The 23,950-nt window shown below is 36.3% G+C and overlaps 2 protein-coding genes across 2 annotated transcripts in view; one reads left to right on the plus strand and one right to left on the minus strand.

The window, feature by feature from the left end:
• Positions 1-3,648, plus strand: part of DNAH7 (dynein axonemal heavy chain 7) — a 122,426-nt gene extending 118,778 nt beyond the window's left edge. Inside the window, 3 exon segments of the mRNA XM_067298619.1 lie at positions 1,180-1,357; positions 2,744-2,847; positions 3,252-3,648. Coding sequence (XP_067154720.1) covers positions 1,180-1,357; positions 2,744-2,847; positions 3,252-3,461 — 492 coding nt within the window. The 3' untranslated portion in view covers positions 3,462-3,648.
• A 12-nt stretch (positions 3,649-3,660) lies between these two features.
• The window catches only part of SLC39A10 (solute carrier family 39 member 10), a 42,726-nt gene continuing 22,436 nt past the window's right edge, over positions 3,661-23,950 (minus strand). Inside the window, exons 4-10 of the mRNA XM_013952188.2 lie at positions 18,884-19,053; positions 17,690-17,908; positions 16,224-16,344; positions 13,921-14,289; positions 12,096-12,176; positions 10,074-10,264; positions 3,661-6,795 (exon numbers count right to left, since the gene is read on the minus strand). Of these exons, the coding sequence (XP_013807642.1) occupies positions 6,637-6,795; positions 10,074-10,264; positions 12,096-12,176; positions 13,921-14,289; positions 16,224-16,344; positions 17,690-17,908; positions 18,884-19,053 (1,310 nt within the window). The 3' untranslated portion in view covers positions 3,661-6,636. The remainder of the gene's footprint in view (positions 6,796-10,073; positions 10,265-12,095; positions 12,177-13,920; positions 14,290-16,223; positions 16,345-17,689; positions 17,909-18,883; positions 19,054-23,950) is intronic.

Here is a 23,950-nt window from a genome sequence, read left to right on the forward strand (position 1 = left end):
CACTAAAGACTGAACTGATTTAGAACCTGAAAGATGAAATACATAATTCCTACCAGGTAGCCTCCTCCATATCTGCTGTAAGAATAGATGTCAAGATGGACAAAAGTTCCAGGACCAAAACTTAGGAAATTAAAACAAAACAGAACGAAAGAAATATCCAGCTTCAGGAAGAGAAAGATGTTTGCAAATTCTGCATTTGCAGTTACTCAGAGAATACCTACTTTGAGTTTTTGAACACATATCACCCTCTCAACATACCTTAGTAACTTCCACCTTAATCTATAACAAGTCTGACAGCAGTATGTAAAATGAACCAAAATGCCATTCCTAGAGCAGAATTCAGGACAGAAATTCAGCTTGTACAAAGGTGAAATTACCAATACCTATGAGCAGGATTATTTTTCTTTTTGGGAGGAAAACTACTCGATAGTAAGACAACTAGTTTAGTAACCACTGTAATTCTCTGCAGCAGATAATGGCAATGCAGTTTGAATTTTTGTGAAACTATTCATCTCAAAAACTGACATCTGCAACAATCAGAAAAATGTCTTCTTGCATGCAGTAGTTATTGACAGTTGCTATGGACCTCACATGCATTACAACCAAAACCAATGAATTCTGGCATTATTTTAGCATTTTTATACAGAAGCCTCCATGATGTAAACTATGAAAAGAACTTTTGTTCTTTTCAAATCACTGGAGGTTTAATTAGGTCATGTTTTTTCATCATGAGGAAATCATTCCTCCTCATCTTCAACTTGCTGTCCATACTTTAGATATGTGACTTTGGCCCTGGAAGGGAAATATGACAGTTTTAAAAACAGCCTGCAAGAAATTGGTTAGGGATCTGCCATCTGCACAGAGAAACAAAGATGAAAACTGAACAGCCTCTGATAATCTGATGAACTTCCATAGGTGATGCATGTTTAACAGAATAATACATTCACATAAGCTAAATATTTTCAGGCAACAGAGTGTTTTTTTCACAAGTTCATGACATTTTAAACAACTTTGTTAAAAAGGCATGGCAGCCATCCAAAATACTGCTGCTTTCTGAAAGAAAAAGACAACCCTGGATTCACAAAGGCAAAAATTACTTTTGATGCTTTCCTGAATACTATAAAAATAAATAAAATCCAACTTATTTCTTTTCTCCTCCTCCCTCTTTTGCTGCTGCAGGAGTGGTATGAAAATGGAACTCCGCCAGTCTTCTGGATTTCAGGATTCTTCTTCACTCAAGCATTCTTAACAGGTGCTCAGCAGAACTATGCCAGAAAATACACTATTCCAATAGACCTACTAGAATTTGACTACGAAGTGCTGGAAGATAAGGAATACAATAATGCTCCTGAAGATGGTAAGTAAGTGTGTGACACAATTACCTGCCTATGCTTAAGTATTCAGAGGTTAACATAAATTTGCAGACTCAGAATTACACAATTAATTTAATGAATTTAGTTGGAAAAGATACACTACTGTACTGTTAACCTCCCCCAAGAGATGCACAAAAAGTGATGCAGCAAAATACTATTTAAGAAAGTAAGAAATTACTGCTGACATTAGTGAACTTCCTAGATTGGCCTACAGGTATAAAACAACACCAGAAGATTCTCTTAGCCCAAACTTTTCCACAAGAGATCAAACTTCCAAGTTATATTTAGCCTGCATTTTCTTTTCCTTTATTTCACTCCACAACGGATGTGCCTGAAGATACAGAGTATTTTCCTAAGCCAATGAAAGCAAGATATTTAGTAGCAGATTTGGATATGCTAGTTTAGTTATCCACAGAAAAACCACAGTCCTACTGATGAGATCATAAGGTGCAGTAGGGGACTGCTTTAAGGGGAAAATAAAGTATTTTTCAAACCACTCCACTATATGTTGCCTACCTTAGGTTCTAGTTGCAGATACTTTCCTGAGCCTGGCTTTTCTCAGAACAAGGAGAGATTAAACTAAACAGTTCTTCATACTCTTTCTAATATTCTTCCGAGGAGCAGTTTGACTGGAAGCTGTGTAAAGAAGGGCTTGGCAGGCTGCCTGGGAAATCAACATCTAGTCTGTTTCAGCTCTTATCCGGTTGGGGCAGGTTTATTTCTTGTTTTAGAAGTTCCAGTTTTCAGTATACACAGCAAGAAGGTGCAAGTCTGATGAAAAACAGATGTTTATCATTTTCTTCTTGAGTTAGAGTTGATGGAATGACAGCTGTCATAAGATATTTATAGTTTATATTTTTAAACATTTAACTCCTTCAATGAGCTGTTTCAGAAAGGCATAAAAATGGTAATTTGAAACATAAGCAGTGAAACAATGTGAAGACTGTTAATATGATCAAATCTCCAAGTTTGGAAACATCCAAGTTTACAATATATAGTATATATATATACACAGAGGACTTTATTATAATGACAACTGTAAAATCGTTATACAGTTATACACTGTATAACGTGATCTTGTACTTTGGAATAGCTTTTAGCCTCACCCAACATTCAGAAAAGGTTGGATAGCCTATGGTATTGTTAGACATTGTTACTTTATGTAACACTAATCATAATAAATTGTAATACAGTATAAGATAGTTATATGCTCAGAAAGTTAGTTCATCAACATTTGGAACACAAAGAATTGACAAAGGCCCACACAATCTACTGACTCTTAGCAAAGTGTGTCACACTTGAACTGCTGCCCTCGGCTAGAAGACATTTTCAGTTTTTGCATAATACAGTATCTTTTACAACTGATTCAGGGGTCTACATTAGGGAATTGTTCTTGGATGGAGCATGCTGGAACAGACAAACTAAGAAGCTAGGAGAATCTTATCCGAAAATCCTCTATGATACAGTACCTGTGGTCAGTATCTTTCGTTTGGTGACATCTTCTAGTAGTAACTACCAATAAACATGGTGGGATCCATACCCTAAGCTCTAGTCTTAAAGGAAGTAATAAGGTAATTCTTAAAACTCTTTAAACTGAGTTGAAAACATTTTGTGTAGAATTAGAAATTAAGTTTCTGAGAGGAGCAGAGAATCCTCTGCTAATGATGATGGCAACAGGAGGCTTGGGGTTGCTTATTTTGGGAGAGAATCAATCTGCTAAGAAAGAGAAAATGGCAAACAGGTTTTCAGGGCTAGCTGTATAAAAGCAAACAAAACCAAAAAGAAACACTGTCAAAACACTTCCAACAAGCCAAGAGAGTTTCCTGTTTTTTTTTTTTTTTTTTAAACTGAAAAGGATTATTTTATTCTCTACTGCAGATATGGCTAAAGCCCTGTAGTAAGAAAACAGAGATTCCACAGCGACCAAGTTACCTGGCCCCACTGTACAAGACCAGCGAGAGAAGAGGGGTCCTGTCAACTACAGGCCACTCCACCAACTTTGTCATTGCAATGATTCTCCCTTCAGACAAACCGGAAGAACACTGGATCAGACGGGGTGTGGCTTTATTATGCCAGCTTAACTCATGAATTTACCACAATTTATTGAGGCTCCTTTTCCAGTTCACTTATAAAGGATGCATGTCAAGTCTTAAATGTCACTTAAAAAGGGAAATCAACATATAAAAGGAGCTTGTTTACAATGTTGCATTTGTGCCTTTCATGAGATTTGAAAGAATACACTAAAATATAAAGGTGTACAATAAAACCTTATAAAAGCCAACAAGAATATCTGCTCCTTGAATAATTTTATTTTCTGAAGGCTCCTTATAAATAAGGAACATACATAAAATGAACACAACACTGTTGACAATGAACAAAACAGCATTTGATCATTTCCAGCTTTATAAAATTTTTAAAAATGATTTAGTTATAACAAAAAGACTCATAGCTCAGCAAGTATCTTATAGGACCATAATCACATTTTTAAACCAGAGACTCAATTGTTAATGGGGGGGGGGAAAAATCACACTGCATCTAGCTACTACAATATTTTCTAAGCATAATCACAGCTGATTGAATGCAATGTGATCTACATCAAAATTCATATGGGATGTCACACAGTGACAGCATTGTAATATACAAGTAACATTTATGCCCTCCAACAAATACAAGTTAAATGAGACTCTGAATTCAAGCAGAATGGAATGTTGAAGCCAACTAGAAATGTAGTGGAATTCAGATTGTCTGTAACATGACCTAAAATTGTACATTCAAATGACTTGGAATTCAGTACTGGTGGAAACCTATAGAAGAAGCCACAGTTGTTACACTGCTCTTCATAGCCTGTAATAAATACTAGAAAATAAAAGGAAAAGTCCCATATTTAATATGAAAAAATGCAGTACCTACCTTCAATGACCATGTTTTTCCCTTGTCTGAAGATGGTCTTGGGAGGAAGTTAACTATTTTCCTATAGAGGCGTATTAAGCTATAACCACATTTCAACTAATACAAAAGTAAATATACTACCTGAAATAGTGAAATCTTCATTTGAAAAGAATTAAAAGACATAGAAAAAAAAAGATTTGACAAAATATCAACTCAACCACATAATGACACCCTTATACTTGAAAGAATTAACAACATTAATTTTAAAGGTCACTCTAACCCGTAAGCAACATAGGTTATTTCAGCTCAGATCCTCAGAAAGTATCCAGTTATTTAAGTCTCTGAAAACTGTACTCAGGGACCTAACTTGGGCTCTATGAAAAAATGTCACCCAGGATCTTTGCACTGAAGAAATTCATCTGAAACAACAACAGTGTATTTGCTAATTAGGGCCCAATAATACACCTGTTTGTTTAAAAAGCAAAAAACACCCCCCCTCCCCCCAAGTTCAGAGCATCAAATGACTGCGTAACTGCACCCTGGGCTTTTGGCTCCTTCACTGAAGGAACGGCACCCTTCTTTCTTTGAAATGGACCCTTAATACTGTTTCTTGATATTGCATTAGGAAGAAATACTGGCAAGAACCAACTGATACCTTTAAAATATATGAGCTGCTCTTAGTAAAAACTAAATTATGAACTGAAGCTGCAAAAAGCGAAGGACCACAGGAAACACGCACAAACTTGAAATGGAATGAAGATACCAACTGGCTCTTGTTAAAGGCGTTAGGATCGGTATGTTTTTAGCAGCTACACTGGCGCCAAGCGGACTGAAACAAAATGGCACGTAGTCAAAATACAGCTTACCTGGCATACACATAAAAGAAGACAAACTGTATGTTTTAAAAAAGGCTATTACCATGCTTAGGACTGGTACTACAGAATCAACTTGCACTCCTCACAAACTCACAATTTTTAAGGGAGATGGGTACAAGAAAAACTAACTCATGTCTGGCAATACAAGCATCTCAGCACATTCCAATCCAGGACAGCTGATCCCAGCAAGTTAAGGCCCAAATTTTCCATCTATCCTTCCAAATTACACACACCATGAATCTATTACATCTGCTTTTTAATAATCTAATTTAAATACCAAAATTGTAAAAAAATATTATAGAAATGAACCGCTTTATGCTGGAAGTAGAAATCTTCCTACATACTGTCTATTGCCAGAAATGGCCAGTGCTACAATGTCTGATACCAAGGCATTGTAGAAACAGATTTGATCTGATATTACAGTATTGTAAATAACCCACCAGAGCTACATACATGAGAGCATAATTTAACCTTTGTGCCCAGGTTCAGTAACTAGCATCTTGCACTTTAGACTGTTTTAACATAAAAAGAAGAAAACATCCCAAAATAACTGTTAAAAAAAAGGAGAAATTCCCATATGGATTCTCTGTTAAAAGAGAGTTTGCACAAATTCACAGCCACAAATTCTTCAGTAGTTTAGGTTGCAAGTGGCACACAGTGCATGTTTAGCATCTGTAAAAAAGAACCAGAAATACCTCAATAACTCTGACATCAGGGATTTCCCCAAGCTAACACTAATTCTACTGCATTTTGCATTTTCCTACTAATATCAAGGAACGAACATCAAATAAATCTTAGTCAGGAAAACATTGTCAAACTGATCCTCAACAGAACATAGCTCTTTGCAGTGTATATTGCAACAACCTGCCTTCTTACACATGCAGTTTATAATGAGGGAGTGCAGCTTAATGTATAGTTAAAGAATTTAAACAGTGTTTAGGATTTTATTTTTAATTTAAACCAGCACAGTGGTTTCCAGTCATGTGTTGTTGTAAGATTCAACACTTGTCACTACTATGCAGAGGAATCAGCACAGAATATATATATAAAAAAATATATATATGCGCTACTTAAGCCTTATGTGGCACTAAAAGCTTACTCTGGTTCTTTGCAGAGGTATGAATTTCAGCTGTAAGATTTTCTGGGTTCTGTTCAAATGTAGTATGAAAGGATATTTTCCCAAAAGAGTATATCCTTCACTGTACTTTTTCTTTTCTTACACAAGCAAGCAGTGCTTCCTATATAGCACACTGAACCCATTTCTCATATTCAGTATTTCCTAATTATCTGTCACTTGAGTTTAGAAGATGCATTGGGTCATCATATCCAATTTTAACTGGAAAAAAGCAGAAGGTAATCTACACAGAAATGAATATACTGTACTTGTGTAAGTAGTGCAAGCCACTGCTTTTCCTCTGAGCAATGTGCATACAGTAAAACAGTGCAGACTCAAAGCCATACAGTAACATTATTGTAACCACAGTGATTACCAGAGATGGTCAAAACTGGATGTCAAGCACAATTTTATCTTCGTAGAGGGCAATCACCAGCATGATGGCAAATCCAAGAAGCAGGCCTAGATTCTGAAGAATGAACTGCCCCACAGGACAATAACCATGCTCTTCATTATCTCCATCTCCATGAAGCATTTCTGGCAGCTAAAATGAAAAACAATTTAGAAAGAGTCATTTCACTTCTATTCCATTTATATATGGACAAGTTTACAAGATAACACTGATCAAGAAAAACATTCCAGGATTCAGTTAGTTGGAAAAATAATCCGTTAAGAAATAGTTAAAACTCTACCCAGTCATTACATGTTATAAAAACATGGTCTCAAACAAATCACATATTTACAAAACAAAGTGAACTATGCCACAGCCTTTCCTTTGGGCATTTTTTTAGCTTTTATTTGACTGCACATTTATTTGAACTTCAAGTTCCTCAGGATAAGGACCAGCCCAGCTTTCTTTGAGCTCTGCTCTTTCATGTTCTTTTACTCAATTAAAACCAAGTCATGCTAAAATAAACATAAGAAGAAGCTTTGATTTTTGCTACAGTAATTGCCTTGCTGAAAATATACCCTTATATTGAAGCATATATAACGACTGGTCTAATTAACTTAGCCATTCATTTGCTGTTATACACTAACACATGCTCATATATTTCCCTTGTAAGTATGGAAATAATAGGGAACAACCTGTATGTGGCAAGCAGTTAAAGAGAAATTCTATGTAAATCCATTAAAAATTCTGATAGTTCTGGATATTTATAAGACTTCCCCACCTATGAAGAAATACCGACGACAGCACCAAATAATAGCAGACTTGGAAGATGTAAAAATAAATCATATGAAGTGTTTAGCAAAACCACCCATACAAAACAAGAATAATATAAAATGCAGCACAAACAACTGAAATTCAAGAAAGCATGAGGTAAACAAAGAAATTCCTTCAAGGCACACTTAGTATAGAAAAATATCATACAGAACAAAGATGCTCCTTTTTCTGTACGATCCAAACAGAGACTTCAGGCAGCCTACAGCACAAGTCTCTAGAACTACCTAGTGGTCTTCATTAGATAGGCTATAACAGTTTTGGTTATTCCGAGTACCTGAATACTGTACAACAGACAATGACAAATTATCAGATCATCAAATCTGCCAAAAGGACAAGTATAAGGACGCACCTGGTCTTATATTACTTTATTTCAAAAAGATACTAAAAGCTGCCAATTAATTTGACTTGTTGAGAATTTAAATCTCTATTAAAAATATACTTGTCTGAAAAATGTTTACCACTTGTAGAATAGACCAGACAGCCTAACTCCAAACACTATAGCAAATTACAAAGTACCATAAGTCAATAAGGATGAATGAGATAGTCACAGACTTTGCACTGCTGAAGATTGCCATACACTTCCTCATGCTGGCAGGCAAGACATGTTGAAGAAATGAATTTGTATATTTGCAAATCTCAGTTGTATTCACCAACTAATACAAAACCTAATCAGAGAATTGTGCTAGAATCGTTGCTGCCAATTTTGGAAGCTGGAAGAACTGCACACAATCCAAGCTTCATAATCAAGAGCTACAGAGACATAATAGTGATATTCCAAATCTAGAAATACTCTTAAGGATAATCAAAGAACATTTGGGCATCTGTTTCAAAACCTAGGCAGAGCATGGTGCTCTGTCTCCACAGCTTACAAAGTTTCCAATCATGGACGTGAAAAGGGAAAGCATGATTAGTAGAAGAGGAAGTCTTAGCTACAGATAGTCACAGCTCTGTCACGTATCCCCAAAACTATGGAACTAAACAGCAAGTAAAATAATCCCTCTAAGACAGAGACAGAGGTTATTTACCTGTAACCAGTATTATGGGCACACACACCCCATCGCTCTATTCAACATATTTATTTTTATGGTTACTGTATCTGCAGAGGCATGCTCATGCTCCTCTTCCTTGTTCTCAGAGCATGAATACACAGGGTAGAGGAGGTCAGTGCCACTTCAGTTCTCGCTCAGCTACAGAATCAGTGTAGAAGGAACCCTGGAAAAACTCATAGGGAGGACGACGGTGGAGGGAGGCTGTGTGCCCAAAGACCTTGTTACTGGCAAAAAACCCTCCTTCAGGCTTAGAGATGTAGTCCACAAATACTAGCACTGGAGGAACCTCTTGCATATTCACATTTACCTGAAGCAAATCCCCCTCAAGTCCCGCACTCAAATAGGAACTGCGTAACTGCGCAGTTTTGCTTGAACTCTGGATGCCTCTGCAATGGCACAGTAGTTAAAGGAGATATAAAGAGAACTCCAGATAGCAGCTTGGCAGAGACCAGGAGGAAATTTTTCAGAGATGCTAGATGTTGTTTGAGATCTGTTGGAATGTACTCTGATGATGGAGAAAAGGCTTCACCTTAGCATAATTATAATGGGCTTTCTCTTTTACTAGGAAAGAGCAGTTTGTAAATGAAGAGATGGAAATCCAGGGAGGCACTCCACAAACTGCAGAAATGGAGATACTTCTGAGAGAAGCACCAAGAGCTACTTGAACACCTGTAAATTAAAGCTTTAACTAGAAGTTAAACTTGAAGTTTCTGGCCCAGCTAGTTGATAATTTAATACAATATGAGATCTGTCTTTACAATCCAGGGAAGTGGCTTGAGTTATCCTTTGTTTATATTTAAGCAGGAAGAGTATTACAAAATATCCAAAAAATGAAAACTGATCTCACCATCATTATATTGGGGCTTAGGAAAGAAAAAAAGTGAGCAAACCGACTTATTTAAGTGTAACTCTGAAGCTCTTTAGAAGAGAAATCAGGATTAGGTAGAGACTGATAACATGTGCAGAAATACTTTACTGTCTGAAGGATCTGGATGTATGGTGTACAGTCACTAAATATAACATACGTATAAGCTAACTCCTTGAAGCAGCAGCATGTACTCCACCAAATGATTTTTTAAAATCTTATCACCACAAAAGCAATGTTTTACCAACTGCTCTTTCTAAAGGTTAAAACTAAGTTTTCTAGGACCAAATATATGAAAATCAAATTTTACTGGAGAATAATTCTAAGTAGTGGATTGAACTCCAGTTTCTAATGTCCCATCCACAAAACAGACGATCATCTTATGTTTATTAGTGGGAAATGTGAGCCTCTTTCCCAGCCCACTATAGTTTTTGTATTTTAATAAAAGTTATGGGCAGACTTCCACAGCAGAAACCCAAACAGGCACGCAACTATAAAACTTTGCTACATCTCTCAAAGTATCTGCAACCTTTTAAAAAGGCACAGAACAGAAACAGCCATCTACTGTCAACAGATATTTCATTTTGTGTCATAACAAAAAAAAATTCCAGGGTAGGTGCAATTTCAAGTCCTAGGCTTCATGTATGAAATGCAAAATTGACATAAAATCATAAGAGTCTTACCATATCAACCAAAGCCACATAGAGGAACATGCCTGCAGTGATTGCAAAGATCCACAAGGTGATGTTATTGGCATACTGTCCCACGGCTGTGCCTATCAGCATCCCTATGTAAGCCATCATGGCAGACAGGAGGTTGTACACAATGGCTTGCTTGACTGTCATACCTGCTTTAAGCAGCACAGCAAAATCACCTAAAATGGGGACAAAACACAGAGGTTTAGTATCAGTGCTCCTTAAGAGAACAGGTAGACATGTTAATAGATACATTTACTGTCTCACCAATCCAAGGCGTTGTCAAAGTAAAATATGCTACAGAGGCTATAAGGGAGAAAAGGCAACAAGATATGACAACTGTATTTACGTGCAGCATGACCTTGATTAAAATATGATTTAAAGGTGCCCATTCATCATGCTGACTGGTAGAAAGGTAACAGAGGTTAATCGGTAAAGATAAATGGAGAAGTCCAGATGTGGTCTTTCCAGAGAATACACCTGTGCATACAGACTTGTCTTGACTTCACAGAAGTTGTTCATGGCACATAAAAATTCAGGTTTAGTCTCGATCAATACCTGTGAAGATTCCTCTTGTCTACATACACCTCATTTTACTAATTCTAGAAGAGTACCACGGAGGCGTTGGTGCCCAGAGAAAGGGCAAATGAATTTGAGAAATATAGTACTAGGAAAAGGAATAGTTATATTCAGAAGGAGTGATTTCACACCCATGCTGAATCACAGTTGGTTGGTTTGAGACATGCTGAGTTAACCTATATTATTTTGAATTCAGGGCACCTCTACTAAAACTGCTGATAGCAGTAGATGTTCTGTAAAGACCTAAACTTTTATCTTGTTAACCAACTCCAACAGTTTTACTCCCCTCAGACAGAACTCTGGTGAATATGAGGAGTGAAAGATGACATAAAGCCACCAGGGTAATGAATATAATATTCTCATGTCAGAAGTTAATTGCTCAACCTGGAACTGCTCAACCTGAAATGCTCAACCAAAATCAGAAGTATATGCAGTGAGCTCCTACTCACTTCTTATACAAGGTTAATTTTCTAAGTTAACATGATTAAATTATCAGCACAGCAATATATATTACAGTCCTTTATATACTCCAGCAGTTTCACTTATCTCTAACCACTGTACAGCACCATTATCCAACCATGAACATTTCCTCTGTTATGTCCCATTTGTACCCATTACTTACCTTGTACTTAGTATCTGTCTATATAAAATGCTTTTCACCCATTATCTCCAAGGGTTTTTGAAGTACTTGTTTTACCTCACCTTTGAACATTCAGGGATAGCAACTCAGCAAGCAAGCAAACTGTTTAATGTGGCACAATTCCAGGTTGCTGGCAAAAGGAAGACTCCTTCTCCTTTTAGCAGTTCTCTCACTAGTTTGACACTGCACTAATATTTCATGTGATGTGCCTTATGGCCCACAGGATGACAACAGTTTTCATCACAGTTAGTTAATCCCCAAGAAGAAATGCTTCAAAATAAGGGGAAGAATGGAAGGTGCCAGCAAGAATGCCTACGGACTTTATCTAAATAATCATTGATACCTCCGGTATTTAGTGGCTGTGTGGTACAAAGCATCTTCTGAAGAGCTCCAGAAAATTTTCTGCTTATTCATTTAACTTTTTGTAGTGTGCCATAGGATGTGCGACATTTTTAAAGACAATGCCACACAGACTAGTGTGAAACTCTGTATATAAAATGCAGAGGCATAAAACTAACATGTAACTGTATGTTCCTAAGAACATTTAAAAGACATGTCCTGAAAGCTTCACAGAACTGATATAGCTAGATTCTTGCTAAAATAATCCTGTATTAATATTCTCATTATATACAGTGAAAAACAATATTTTTCCATTACTCTCTAAAGTTCTGGTCACCCCAGTAGGATCTGCATTGTATCAGGCTTATCAGGATGAGCATCACAATAGCTTTTAGATACATATTTCATACAGACAAAGAGACTGAACAGATCAAGTTTACGTCATTAGTTACCTAATTCATGGGGAAGCTCATGACAAAATACTGCTATAGATGTACTAATTCCTCCTGTCAGTCCAGCACTAAAAGCTGCTCCTAGAAAAATAAGATTCAAATGATATTTTACTATTTTCAAGTCAGCAAATTTCATCAACAAACTTCCTGAGATTACACCTTTTTGTTAGAATGCATGCTCTAATATTGTTTCATTATGTCTGTGGTCTGTCTGGAAATACTGGAAGTCTCCTGGATGTGCATTACTACTGCATACTTTATTACTGTATCATCTGTGAGGCAAATCTTGAGAAAGGAGAACACAGCTGAGAGGAAAACACAGATAGGCAGGCAACAGGCTAATGTTCTCTAATAAACAGCACCACTTTTACATCTCGAGGAACTCAAGCGCATCAGCCTAGTAAGTGTGCACAAGTGCAACAGTCCAGTTCTCTTCCTTCCGTAATGGAAATCCAAACTACTATTTAGCCCATAAGCTCTCTATTGCTTTGATGCTTATTTCTAGAGTGCATACCAGCAACATTAATAAAACTAACTTGGAAGATAACAAGGAGAAAAACATTTGCATAAACCTCTTTGCATAACTTCTGTGTAAGCTAATTAAATTCAATCAATTTTAAGCTCATACCTTAAATAACTCCGACATGAGAAAACTGGTATTAAGTGGAAAAAGAAGGCACAGTCTTAAGACAGAGAGGATATTTAACTTTTCTTCAGAAAAGCATGCATTCCTCAGCATGATATATTCAAGTGATGAATATATGCTTTTTTAAAATATATGTTTTTACTAAAGCATCAGCTGTTTGGGCTCAAGACATGAATATTTAGAAATGGAGTTTTAATACAGCGAAGCTCTCAACAGATGGTGAAGTGGTCCTTTTGGCCTTATAAGCCACTGTTTAAATGACTTACTTATTCAACAGCAAAAACGAAGCAAAAAAGTTAATTTTTAGGGAATTTAGATTTTTAGGAAATTAACTGGAGAAAGCAGAGGTACTGTAGTCAATTCCCCTGGTTAACGCAAGGCCCTACAAAGTAGCTTACCTTAGTAACCTTAGCACCTTAGCTTTACCTTGGTAAAAATTTCAAATATATGCACTTCAGTACTTCCACTATCATTTTTACTCCTATGACATATTCAAATTAATGTGCTTTACAGTTCAAATGACATATAGAGGTTTATATGAATCAGAGATGATGATATAATAATAATCAAATCTGTAACGGTTCCAGTTTCTCTGGTAGTTCAATTTTCTCTACATTTGGTTAGAAATCAATCTAAAATGACAATAAACCAAAAAAATACTTTGCTCAAACACAAATTGTGTTATCTTAAGTACTATTTTTTTTGATTTTGAAAACCTGACTCCTAGTACATTTGTTATTTATAAATTATGTATCATTATAAATATTACTAATAGAAATGATATCATAAATAAATATTATTATAAATAAGAGAAAAATGAACTTACTGTTTATCATTCAAAGGCAAATACCGAGACCCAAACAACAAATGTATATTGCAGGTACCCCATAATTCATGAGCAGTCTTGTCTGCACCTATATTTATTTGGCAAAAGTTGCTACTATTGCTAATATCAATACAATAATCTTGGTGGAAATAGTCATAGAATATTAACAAAGGGAAGACTAATATAGTTGATGTCTTTTTCACTCCTGTTCTGAAAGAGGTTAAACAATGCCTTGTTTAAGTAACTACAGGAGCTAACTTGAAGCCTTACCTGTGATCACTGATAAGGAAAGCATTACCAAATTATGCAAGGTAGGAAGAAACTGTTGAGAAATACCTACTGCTTTTTCTTACCTATTGCTAAGCCATCACTAAAGTTGTGAATGCCATCTCCCATAATTACCATCCAAGCAATATTAGCTATCCCAGTATCTTTCAGGTCTTTTCCAGAATGACAGTGGCCATGGGAATGATGGGAATGTTTGTGATGCCAGTGGTGACTGTGTTTTCTAGCTATCATTTTATCTTCGCCATGGCTCTCATACTCTGAATCATGGAGATCATGCTCTTGAGCAGTGTGAGAGACATCATTGTGAGAAGGGTGCACATTGTTGTCCTCTTCCACAGACAAGAAGTTTTTGGGAGGAGATTCCAGCTGGCCATCTAAATCAGTTAGTTCAGTTTCATTAAGTCGATCTTCAGATAAAACTGAGTCGTCTGCTCCTATGTTGAAGCCAGTTGAGAGATGGTGCATTAATTCTTTTTTAAAATACCACCAGCACAACTATATGATTGAGCTAAGATTTTATCTGCTTTTCAAAAGCAAAAATATAAAATATTTTAGCACAACCCAAACTAAAAACTGTTGTCAACATTCAGCCAAAAAAGATCTCTCATTGCATTATTTTTCAGTGATTTGCATATAGAGCATTCAGCAGTCTCCATTACAAGGCAACAGCTCTGTACTCATAGCACACACGGTCAGTTTTAGCCTGAGCTGGGCTTGTACCTGTTACTTTGCTGCTGACAAAATTTATGGTTCAACACTGGAAAAAAAAAGTTACCAGGACTATAACAACATGTCTCATGCTGCAGATGGAATCCAAACTGCTAGGCAAATTAGTTATTCTGTGTGCATGCACATACAAGTCACCGCTTAACCTTCACTGGAGCACACTAGGCTCTGCAGCTGAATATGACAGATCTTTAAAGTTTCTGTACTGCATATATCACTGTGTCATACACTTGTGTCATACAGTGAAATTCTCTAATGCAGCTCATTACTCTGTTAGCATATCAAAGCCCTTTTTGCAAAGAAACACAAAATGCAAACAATACAGAAGCAAATGGGCATAAAATTTAAGTCTACCAATATTTCTGAAGTATTAATAAATAAATAAAATTGGCAATCTATGCTCCAGGAAACAAAGAGTTGTGGAAAAAAAGCAGTTCTGGACAATGAAGTTATTAGATCAAAATAATTAAGTCACAATATTTCAGAGTAAAAATTACACAAATGCTAAGTGGAATTAAAAAAAACCAGGTACAGAATATCTATTCAACAGACAAACAGTTTCTAGACAAACAGGCTTTCTAACATCATTTAGAGGCTGTTTAACGAGAAATGGAATGGCCATTCAGATCAGTGGCAGTGGCACTGCAGTTCAAAATTCATATTCAGCACAGGCTTCCATAGCCTTTAATATGAATTATTTACTGCTTGGCAGAGTACACTTTCAGAGGAAGAGTGTTGTAGAACCAGTTACGTAAGAAGAATACTCTATGCCATTAGAAGCAAAATTTCTCTCATCACCCATTAAAAGAAAATGAAAATATTTAAAACATATGTACCACCATACTCACAGCTGAAAGTGTTTCTTTGTTCTATGTCACTGCCCATTGTTTTATGTCAAATCCCATTTTAAGTTCTTTGAATGGACAAGACTACAGCCCTAACACTCTCTCTTCCACAAACCGTTCATATTTAACAAAACTGCACTTGTATGAATATTGCCTATGGATTCTTCATCAACAAATTCTGCAGCCATGCAGACAACAGAAAGGGAAGTTCACGGAGCAAAGCCCTTTCCCTTCTCTCATCCTTCAAGAAGTGAGTGATATGGCATTTCCTCTGGGTTCAGACTTCATAAGCATTCAGATTATAATGGAGAAACAGTATTTGAAAGTTGTTTTGGATACTTGAGAAGTGGTTGTATTTATGAGAAGAAATCAGTTTTTTTAACTTTCTCAGCCAAACTAAAATACGTCAGAGGCTGGAATCTTCAAAGCGGCACAGATTTTCCTCTTTCAGTTGTGTGTGTTAATTTTTTTTAGATAGTTTCTGCCAGGGCTGAGCTAGTCAGGAAGAGTTTAATAAACCACCCCTCCCCCAAAACCAAGAACCACAACCACCCAAACCCCTGACTGCTTCAGAAATCTGAGAACTATTTGTATGGCAGATTAGGAAGTGTTCAAAGTGCTCTCAGATCTAAGGGAAACAAAATAAAGAGCACAGAGAAAGCCTAGTAAGTCTCATTAACAACAATTTGCATACTAGCAGCACAACTGTACAAGAGATTACATGCTACATGCCAAAGGTTATATGCCACGATTACTTGGAAGCTCATAATCAGAGAATTCTGAAAATAAATGTTTACCTGCAAGGGGTTTGAGCTGAAGCCAGTCAGCATCTGGTCTATTATTTAATTTGTGATCTGAAAGTTTCCCTCCAATTGGTGATTCTTCAGTCTGTTTTTTCTTGCACCATTTCTGCTTACTCTGCAACAGGAAACAAAGTTAACATCTAGTTTGTAAGGTGACACTGACAGAAATGAAGGACGAACTGAATTGTCACAAATCTCTCTTAAAAATAGAGTAAGTTATTCTCTTTTAATGTGTTCAGCAGAAGTACATGTCAGCCTTTGTAAGGCTCATCAGTCACATCTATCTCACTGGAAATTCTTAGGTACCTACCACAGAAATACACACACACAAAAAAATCACTTCATTAACAGAGAACTTTATGACAAGGATTTCACACATATAAAGAGTTATTGTATTTGCCTATTTTGTTCAAGAAAGCAAACATGCAGCAAGAACAGCTCTTCTATTTTGTTCATTTTTAGTAAGTTTTATACTCCTATGATTTCCTCAGATTTTCCTTCAGAGAAAAGCTTGCTACTTTCTTGTCTGCGGCCCATATAATAGACATCAGATTTGCCAAAGCAGTCTAGGGAATTTAATTAATTCATTAATCTTAAAGAAAATACGTCCAATGAAGACCTAGGCACATCCTCCAACACAGAAAATCTTTTGCTACTGTCCAGCTGAAGTCAGCAAGTCTGATGTGAAACCAGAAAACCTGAAATCTTTCCTCACTCTTTCTGGGATAAATGGTTTTAGATTTGTCAAAATAATTTTCTTCTCAAAATCAAGCAATGGAGACAAACAGATGCCAAACAGTTATTCAGAATGACTGTTTAACGAATAGGGGTTTTCAGTGGCTTAAACTCCTACCTACTCTCATATTCCCTCTCAAGTACTCTCCTTTTATACCACTGGCATGAATACAGCATGCCCCCATTCCAAAAAATTCAATTCTTTTCAGGGAAACAAGTAACAATTTGACTGGAAATTTGTAGAAAGTGGGAGGTCTGCAAGTCTTGGCATTTTCCCATGGGGAAAAATTGAATACCTCTGTTATACTGGTAATGTCAGCTAATAGTACACAGTTAAGTTTTTTGTAAATTGACAGTTGTCTAGTTCCTATTACTAGTTGTTTCTTACATATTTCCTTTTATATTTTTTCCAAAAAGCTCACTGCTTTCTGGTGAAAGAGCTAAAATCTCATTTACTTAAATCTACCTCCAAATATACCTGACTAAAGTGCCCTGACTTCCCCCCATCAGATTTCAACTTTGTCTTCACAAATTCCCTTGTTAGCAGGTATGAACCCCCCCCCCTTTAATAAAGGGCTTCCTCATGTGAAATCAAACAGAACACAGGTTAGCAGCACTTGCTAATGCTGACAGAATAACAAATCATCATAAAGAAAACTTCTTAACATTTAGAAGGTAAGTTCAACTATCATGTTTTTTAAATAGCATGCAACTTTACTGCGTACCTTTTGTTTATTGTAATGCTTGTACATTCTTATACAGTGTTCAATGATGAACAAAACATAAATGCCTCCAAGTGCAACAAGACCTTTCAACACTGGATCATTTTCTTCTAGAAAGCCTTCAGTCCCTATTCCATGTCCATGGGCATGTCGATGAGAACGCTTGTGTTCATGAACGTGACCTTGGCCATGGTGGTGACTGTGGTTGTGGCCTCCATGTGACTATTAGGAGAAAAAATAATAACACAATGTGTGACCTGATGCCTTCAGCAGACTGAAATGGCTCCACGCTTGGATGACAAAAAACATAACCTTGCCAAATACTACCAAAAACATTTAAGAAGATTCTTTTTATACAAATGCATTTTACCAGAGAAATTTTTCATTACCCTAATCAATACAAAATATTTTACTGGATAATTCTGGGGGGGGGAAATCAAGCTTCCGTCTCTTTCTGTCACTATGCTATAAAAGATAATGAGACCAGCAGAAATGTCACACAAAATTACTATTCCTACACTCCCACTGGCAATCAAATGCATGAACTCTTAACTATTACAATCAATTACAGCCTTAACTCTGATCTGAAATACAAAGGTTCCCATTCCCCCCCTCCCAAATTTATATTAAAATTTACATGAAGAAAACATTTCCCCTTCTTCCTCTCTGCAAGAATTTCAGTATACTGGCAAAAATTAAAAACTGCTTACCTTCCCAGGAACTTAGACAATTTCTCGATTAAATACATGAGAAGCTAATTTCTCCAAACATGTGCATTCAAACAAAATAAAAGGAATAGTTTACAAACAAAACAAAACACGATTCTAGCTCAAAAAAGCTAGTAATCAGGAAGCTGAATCCCCCTGAAATGCTTTTAGGTGGTACTGATATACAAGCATCAGTAGATAAGGGATAGTAATACCTGCTAAATTTAAAATGCTCTTGTTGGTCTCCTCAGGTCATTTAACCTTTCTCAAATTATTTTAAGTAACTATGAATATACAACTACATTTCTTTAGAAAAGCACATTTACTTTGTTTGTTATTAACAGAAAGTCTCAAATACTGTTTCGCAATGTCCCTCACAGTCAAGTCAATCTTCATCTGCATCAGTGAACGTTTATGTACTGAAATTTGTCAGACAGCTGTTTGTAAATTCTATACCCTTAAACTAGGGTAAAAGGCAAGGAATACTTACGTGTGGCAACAGATGGAGTAGTGCGTCTCCACTCATTGTTCCTACAGCCAGAGCTACCAAGAAAGTTAGAAGAAATTTGAAGCACCATTGGTTAATGATGGGAATCAAGATCACACCTAGCAAGGAAAGCAGGCTAATGACGGTGATAGAGATGATACCACAAAACCAGGCTGTGGGAAGAAATGAATACAGAAAGGTTATCAGAACAATACTTGGAAAACCTTTAAGACTGATTAATGACATTCTACTATTGCTTAGGATGACTTTTCTTTAACCTAAGCTGTGTGTTTATTCATTCAAAAGATGCTGAAAAATAAGAAGCCAGTACCCAAGTACAGTGCAAAACACACACAGGCTTGTTCGCAGGGCAGTATACCAAAAGACATTAGAAGACAATCAGCTAAGAGAATGACGACACAACCCAGCAATTCTTCCTAATTCTAAGTTCCAGGCTTACCTCTGCAGTCCATTAATGAAACGTAAAAAGCAAAAGATTTCATGCTGGAGCAAAATGATCTCTCCTACTTTTCTCAACTTACAAGAGCTCTAAAGGCACTAATTTTTATTTAACATTTGTTTTTAAATGAGACTGATGCAAAACTTAACTGGAATAAATAAATATTTCTCCCCCTTTGTTAGGAACAGTACACATGGTTAGGCAATACTCTTCACCTGGTGTTTTGAAACATACATTTTTAGTTTTGAGAAATAAATAAGGCTCAGACTTTGACAGAGGAACCTTAAAAATAAAATACTAAAATAAGAACTAGAGACTTGAAAGCAACTTGGTAACAATAAAAAACAGTGTATATTTTTCTGAGGACCTCTGCATTGTTGTCATTAGAAGAAAAAGTGATAATGGAATAAAGTACACTCAGTGTAATGCCATTAATTAGCAAAGATGCCCAAATTTCTATACGACATAAAAAGGAGGAACTGCACAAGATACAGATCCCATGAGCAAAGAAATAGGCCTCTTGGAACCAGTATCTCACCCTAATAGCATCTTTTTCCCTTCTATTTTTTAAAATCATCACTAAGGCTTAGATTTAAAATCTGGTGTTTTGCTTTCTCTCCCTGCTTCTCTGGTGCTTCTCTTGTTTCTTCTCAACACAAAAACTTGAAAAGAACCCTAAGCAAAAACTGTTTCACTCCAATAGCAGAGTTCATATGGTTCACAGTCCCAAAGACGGGAACTGTTAGTGGCTACAATTTTTAGGATCTGACTCTTCAAAAATGTCACAGCAATACACTGAAAGATAGAAACGTATTTATGACGGAATTATAGATTTACACAGGAGAATTATTAAACTAATAAAGATTCATGCACAGTACTATCCATAAAGCTAATTAAACCTTAAACTACCAGTGCCATTGTGGAAAGCAATACATTACACAAAGATATAGAGAGAGCAAATAGCTACCCCTATCCAACAATTTTCATTACAAAGCCCTGTTTTACAAACATTAACTATTTGAGCTGTCAAGTACATGATTACCTCAAGCTGAACTTTTTTTTTTTTTTTAAACATTTTAGCCCTAAGTGTTTCAGGCATTTCCATTTTTTTTCCTAGCTTCATTCTTGATCAAAAATACACATTTTGCTATTTTTAACAAAAGCTAGCAACTTTTTATTTTAAAATCATCAGCATCTTGACACTTTGTTGTAGGATCCAACTTCTATTACGGCTGTGAAAGTCTGCTCATTTTTGATCAAATGTGGGGGGGAGAGTTAAAAATGGGGGGGAAGATTATAACCTGTTCAGTGAATTCTACGTTTTAGCAGTCAAATGTCATAAGAATTCTATTTGTACTGAAAACGCTACAGATCAGATTTGACAAGATTTTCTTTGCCACTAGAACTGTAGCTGCTGCAGGGCAGGTCAGGGTCAACACCACAACTTACAACATCTGCTGCTTTATGTGGAAAATTCATTCCTATGAAGGCCACATCTCTCATTCTACGGCAGTGCAGGAAAGGAAACAATCTAATTCAAATGCAAAGGGTACAATAACACATCCTCCAAGAGGAACTGACTGGAAAAAAATTCAGAGAGTATACAGAATATATTGGAATGGATATTGATATCACAAGGAAAACAGGGAGTTGGTGGCAAGACAAAAACGATCGGATGAGGAACCAAAACCAGAGACCGAAAAACAGGAATAGAAAAATAGATCTAGACTGGAAGTAGGACCCTGCAGACCAAAAGACTGTTACTGCATAACTTTGATTCATCCCCAGAGCAGTTCAACCATGTGCAGTGGATGAACAGGCCCTGCTGAAAGAAACAGTATACATGGACATGTAATTCAATATTGTAGCATAATGTGTATGCACAAGTAGCCCAAATTAAAGTTGCAGGGCCATTTGACAGGACACTTGATCTCCACTCTGGACATAGATATTATGACACTAAGTACCAGGTTAAATGACTAACAGCCTTACATGGAGACCAAGAATGGAAAGGAGATTACATAAATTGGCTGAAGTTTCATATATTACAGCACAGATTTGGCAAATGCATCTCTGAAGGGCTTATGTACTCTTACAAATGATATAGTACCTAAAGACGGAACCATGATTAAGATGAGGCATGTTACAATTAGAATGAGTAATCTGTGGAGTTAATCTCTCAAGCTATGACCTCCAGCTTCTGTCTATATCTGTTCAATCTCTTAATAATGGTATGTAACCAGAATTACTTAAAAATGTTATGGAACCAGAATTACCAGCAAAAGGCTGCTGTTGAGTCTAAGGACAAGAAATATATGCAAAAGCACAAACACAAATTCTGATAGTTACTTCCTCATAAAAAATGACTACTAAGGCAGACTTCTGACAACATTCCAAAACAAAATTTTATTGAAGGATTTCATACAACTGTAGTGTCCAAAACTCTAAAATATGCTGCGTATTAGTTCTGCTTCCATTATGAACACTGGAATAGCTCTTAAGTAATAAAAGATGTTGATGTGTAACAGTCCTAGGAATGCTATATGAGGCTTGGTCAATGAGTGAAGTTATTGTTACTGGGTTATAAAATATTTCTATAGAAAAAGCAAGAGGCAAGTGACCCAAGTTTCTTCAGCAAGGGACCACTGTTCAAACAGTGGGTAGCAAACACCAAATTTGCACAGTTATTTGTCAGTCAAAACACACTAAAAGGATAATAATGTGGATTTGCTGTGAGGCTAAGAAAGGTTAGCTACCTGCAGGCTTTAAGAAGAAAGCAAGCTAACAGAAAGATTGTGTTGAATCAAAGCCTTCCTCAAATTAGGGAATGATAAGCTCCAGGGAAAACTGGCATCTGCGCAGGCAGATTTACTGATTTACAAGATACACCTGATCTGAAATGCTTTTAAACAACAGCTCTAAATGGTTCTTGCCTTGAAAAAATGACTTGTCCTTTACTTGTACTACTTCTCACTGCTGCTGCTTTTGTGAGAGGCTAGAATCTCAAGTCAGGTACACATTACAGTATTTTGTATGCAAGCAGATGAAGTTATATTCTCAAAATCCTTGCATTTTTACTAGTATAACATGTTTCCTTGAGATGCATACGTGGTTTTACTCTACAGGTACATAACACAAACAGACTAAAAGACTTTTGCCAATATGGTACATTATAGTATTCATATAAACAGTGAACTGCTACAAATTCAGGCCCCGCTATGGAAGAACTGAATTAAACAATCAGGACAGCATCAGTCTGTTCACAATCAACCAGCCGTAGAGTTTAGGATATAAGAGAACTGAATTTGAAAAAAACACAAGTGGCAGATCGTCCAATAACTATAAGCAACATAAACTCTCAAATAATTAGAACGTGTAGAAAAAACATTGCAATTCTCAAATGTGAAAAACTTACTCTGTTGCCCAATCTGAAGAATATGCCTACTTACTGATTCCGATACTGATTCTAGATCACTCAAATGCAAAAACTGAAGTTTTCATGAAAAGCTTTACTGGGTATACCATACGCAGGACCTACTTTTCTGAACAGATGACAGCTGTACGTCAGCAGCTAGACAGCCCAGCTAGACTCCTGGTGACCACTTAGAAGGAGAAGTGGAAGTTGTGATGGGAATATGAGGGGAAAAAATCACCTGCATCACACAACCCTCTGCCTGCTCCTCTGTTAAGTATCTAGAAGTCCAGTAACCATAAAGAGATCAGCTTGATTCATAGTAGGGTTTACATTTCCTTTTATGTTGCTTAGGAGCTGTCAATGATAATAATGCCACCTCTTTTAATAGGTACCCTGTGATAACTCAATTGAACAGATAAAAATACTGAGAGAGAAAAAGAATCCTTGAAAATCCTCTATTAGAAGGTGCTACAGAACTATCTGTAGTTATGAGAACAAATCCTAACATGGTTGCATAAATTTTTGGTCATCAGTTAATTAAATTACTTGACTTTAGAAACCTGAAGTATCAGACCTAATGAAAACCTTACAAGCTACTAAGTGGGAACAGAAGAGCACTGGTCTATAAAGGTTTTTGAAAGCTTTAAAACTAAAGAAAAACACAGAAATCAAGTGTTTAAACTTCTCTGCATCCTCCTAACTTTGACAAATATTTCTATTGAAGAATGCTTACACTAGCTTGGGTAAGTGCAGTTTCATTTTACTAGAATCGCACAACCAGCTAGCTACTGGTTAACAGTCACTCAAAGACTGACATCAGTCCTACACCTCCTGCAATCCCCAAACACCAGTTAAGATTTGTTATTTTGTGATTCGCTTCTTTACTTAACAAAGGAAGACCTTTATTACATCAACTGAAGTCTAACTCTAGTTAATACCACAGTATACATGAAATTTTTATGAAGAACGATTTATCATTTTCTAATCAAGTTGACCTGTTTTAGAGGTTATGGGTTACAGTTTGTTTTCAGAGCACAATTAACAGAACTTGAATTTTTACAATTAACTGGCAAATGTGTTATTTATATTCAAGATACAGATGCCATAAAACATGTTAAATGTCCCACAATAAGCCTCACTTATTTTGCAAATTAGGTCTCTTAAAATGTTAAAGGTCTTCAAGCTTAGTTATTCA

The sequence above is a fragment of the Apteryx mantelli genome, chromosome 6 (assembly GCF_036417845.1).
Source record: "Apteryx mantelli isolate bAptMan1 chromosome 6, bAptMan1.hap1, whole genome shotgun sequence".
Taxonomy (NCBI): Eukaryota; Metazoa; Chordata; class Aves; order Apterygiformes; family Apterygidae; genus Apteryx; species Apteryx mantelli.